Here is a 2500-nt window from a genome sequence, read left to right as displayed (position 1 = left end):
TGCAAAAGTATCACAAGAGATGCGTCAAGATCAATCAAATACTTCTCACGCAGAAGCTGACACGGATACCGAGGTGGACACCTTGGTCTCACTAACCTCAGAGGATATATTCTTCTCTACCTTTTCCTGTGCCTGAGTGGCTTCCACGGAAAGCGACGCGTCTGTGTAGGCAGAGTATCCAACAGAAGGTTCCCAGTCACTCTCTACTCCTTCGACGGTATCGCTTTTGGCAGCATAACTGGAGCTTGGTGCCTGTGAGGGAGCAGCCTTGACAGTGGGCACGGAGACGCTGCCAGCAGAGTAGGAATCTGATCCCTTAGGTGCAATGATATCTTCTCCCTTAGGAGCGCCATAGGCTGAGGGGACCGCTTGAGGAGCGCCGTATCCACTTGATGGTGCTGAGTGTCCTCCGGATGTGGATCCCTTGCTGGGCTGCTGGTAGACGTGGACGGGGGGCCTCACACCCTGGTAGATGATGATTGGGGGCTTGTGGTAGGCCTTTGGTGCGGGTACGTACACAGGCTCGGGCTTAGCAGCAGGCTTAGGGGGGGAATAGGTTGGGGTAGGAGCCTTTGGTGGAGCACCGTAGGTTGGCTTAGGGGCTTTTGGTGGTGGGCCATAGGTGGGTCTTGGGGCCTTAGGAGCCTTGGGAGGGGGGCCATAGCTTGGTCTTGGGGCCTTGGGAGGTGGGCCATAGGAAGGAGTAGGAGCCTTAGGAGGAGGGCCATACGAAGGTGCAGGGGCCTTAGGTGGTGGGCCATAGCTGGGTCTTGGGGCCTTAGGAGCCTTTGGTGGGGGACCATAGCTTGGTCTTGGAGCCTTAGGAGGAGGGCCATAGGAAGGTGTAGGAGCCTTGGGAGGTGGGCCATAAGAAGGTGTAGGAGCCTTGGGAGGTGGGCCATAAGAAGGTGCAGGAGCCTTGGGAGGTGGGCCATAAGAAGGTGTAGGAGCCTTAGGAGGTGGGCCATAAGAAGGTGCAGGGGCCTTAGGAGGTGGGCCATAGCTTGGCCTGGGGGCCTTGGGAGGGGCTTTTGGGGGTCCATATGTTGGAGTAGGAGCCTTGGGAGGAGGGCCATAGGAAGGTGCAGGAGCCTTAGGAGGAGCTTTTGGGGGTCCGTATGTAGGAGCAGGGGCCTTGGGTGGAGGTCCGTAGCTGGGTTTGGGGGCAGCAGGGGCGGCATACTGAGCCTTGGGCGCCTTTGTGACCTGGTAGACGGGGGGCTGCTGGTACACGTGGATGGGAGGATGGCCAGCATAGATGATGTGAGGGGCAGGGGTTCCCTTGGTAGGGGCAGGCTTGGGTGGGCCGTAGGTCGGTGGGGGAGGGGCGTAGGATGGGGCTTTGGTTGCCTTGGGAGGGGCGCCATATGAAGGAAGGGGAGCCTTAGGAGGAGCCTTAGGAGGGGCACCATAGGTAGGGGTAGGGGCCTTGAGAGGAGCCTTGGGAGGAGCACCATAGGTAGGGGCAGGGGCCTTGGGAGGAGCACCATAAGTAGGGGCAGGGGCCTTGGGAGGAGCACCATAAGTAGGGGCAGGGGCCTTGGGCGGGGCACCATAGGTAGGGGCAGGGGCCTTGGGAGGAGCTTTGGGTGGAGCGCCATAAGAGGGCTTGGGGGCGGCAGGAGCAGCATACTGGGGCTCGGGAGCGGGTACTAGAACAGGGGCAGGGGCCGGTGGGGCATTGATGTAGATGGGACCAGTGTTAGCGGGAGCGCCGTACTGAGGGCGTGGTGCCTTGGGTGGTGGGCCATAGGAAGGTGTGGGGGCCTTGGGTGGTGGGCCATAGGAAGGTGTGGGGGCCTTGGGTGGTGGGCCATAGGAAGGTGTGGGGGCCTTGGGTGGTGGGCCATAGGAAGGTGTGGGAGCCTTAGGTGGTGGGCCATAGGAAGGTGCGGGAGCCTTGGGTGGGGCACCGTAGGTGGGCCTGGGAGCCTTTGGTGGAGGTCCATATGTGGGTCGTGGAGCCTTTGGTGGAGGACCGTAGCTAGGCCTAGGAGCCTTGGGAGGGGGGCCATAGCTGGGCCTTGGGGCCTTGGGTGGGGGCCCATAGGTAGGTCTTGGAGCCTTAGCCTTAGGTGGGCCGTAAGTGGGGGCTGGAGCCTTTGGTGGGGGTCTGTAAGTAGGCTTGGGTGCGGGAGCCTTAGGGGGTGGTGCATATGAAGGTCCCTTAGTGGCAGGTGCTGGTGTGTGGACAACGTGCACTGGGGGAGAGCTGTCAGACTGGTAGATGAGGACAGGAAGCTCGTGGTGGGGCAGAGGAACGTATTTCACCGCATGGGCCTTGCTGCCGCCTTTGCCCTTGGAATATCCACCGGCCTGCCGAAAAAAAGAGCAACCTAATGAAGTACATGTGTCAAACTATTATCACTTACAGAAAATCACACTTTTGGATAAGGAGGTAACATGGTTCAGAATACGACGTGTACTTACCGTAGGCTTGGGTGGTGGAGGGAAGTGAATGATTGGTGGCTTTTCATCAGAGTAGACGATGGGACCTGCA

At 59.7% G+C, this 2500-nt stretch overlaps 1 protein-coding gene across 1 annotated transcript in view; it reads right to left on the bottom strand.

Annotated features, from left to right (window-relative positions):
* LOC122251751 (uncharacterized) overlaps window positions 1-2500 on the bottom strand; it is an 11527-nt gene that overhangs the window by 1272 nt on the left and 7755 nt on the right. Inside the window, exons 2-3 of the mRNA XM_043013858.2 lie at window positions 2431-2500; window positions 1-2316 (exon numbers count right to left, since the gene is read on the bottom strand). The exon at window positions 1-2316 is cut by the window's left edge and continues 1272 nt beyond it; the exon at window positions 2431-2500 is cut by the window's right edge and continues 110 nt beyond it. Coding sequence (XP_042869792.2) covers window positions 46-2316; window positions 2431-2500 — 2341 coding nt within the window. The 3' untranslated portion in view covers window positions 1-45. The remainder of the gene's footprint in view (window positions 2317-2430) is intronic.

Source organism: Penaeus japonicus, unplaced genomic scaffold (genome assembly GCF_977035675.1).
Source record: "Penaeus japonicus unplaced genomic scaffold, GWHDUDI00000001_assembly GWHDUDI00000020, whole genome shotgun sequence".
NCBI lineage: Eukaryota > Metazoa > Arthropoda > Malacostraca > Decapoda > Penaeidae > Penaeus > Penaeus japonicus.
The sequence above is the reverse complement of the archived record's forward strand: the minus strand, read 5'-3'. Positions and strand labels throughout refer to the sequence as shown.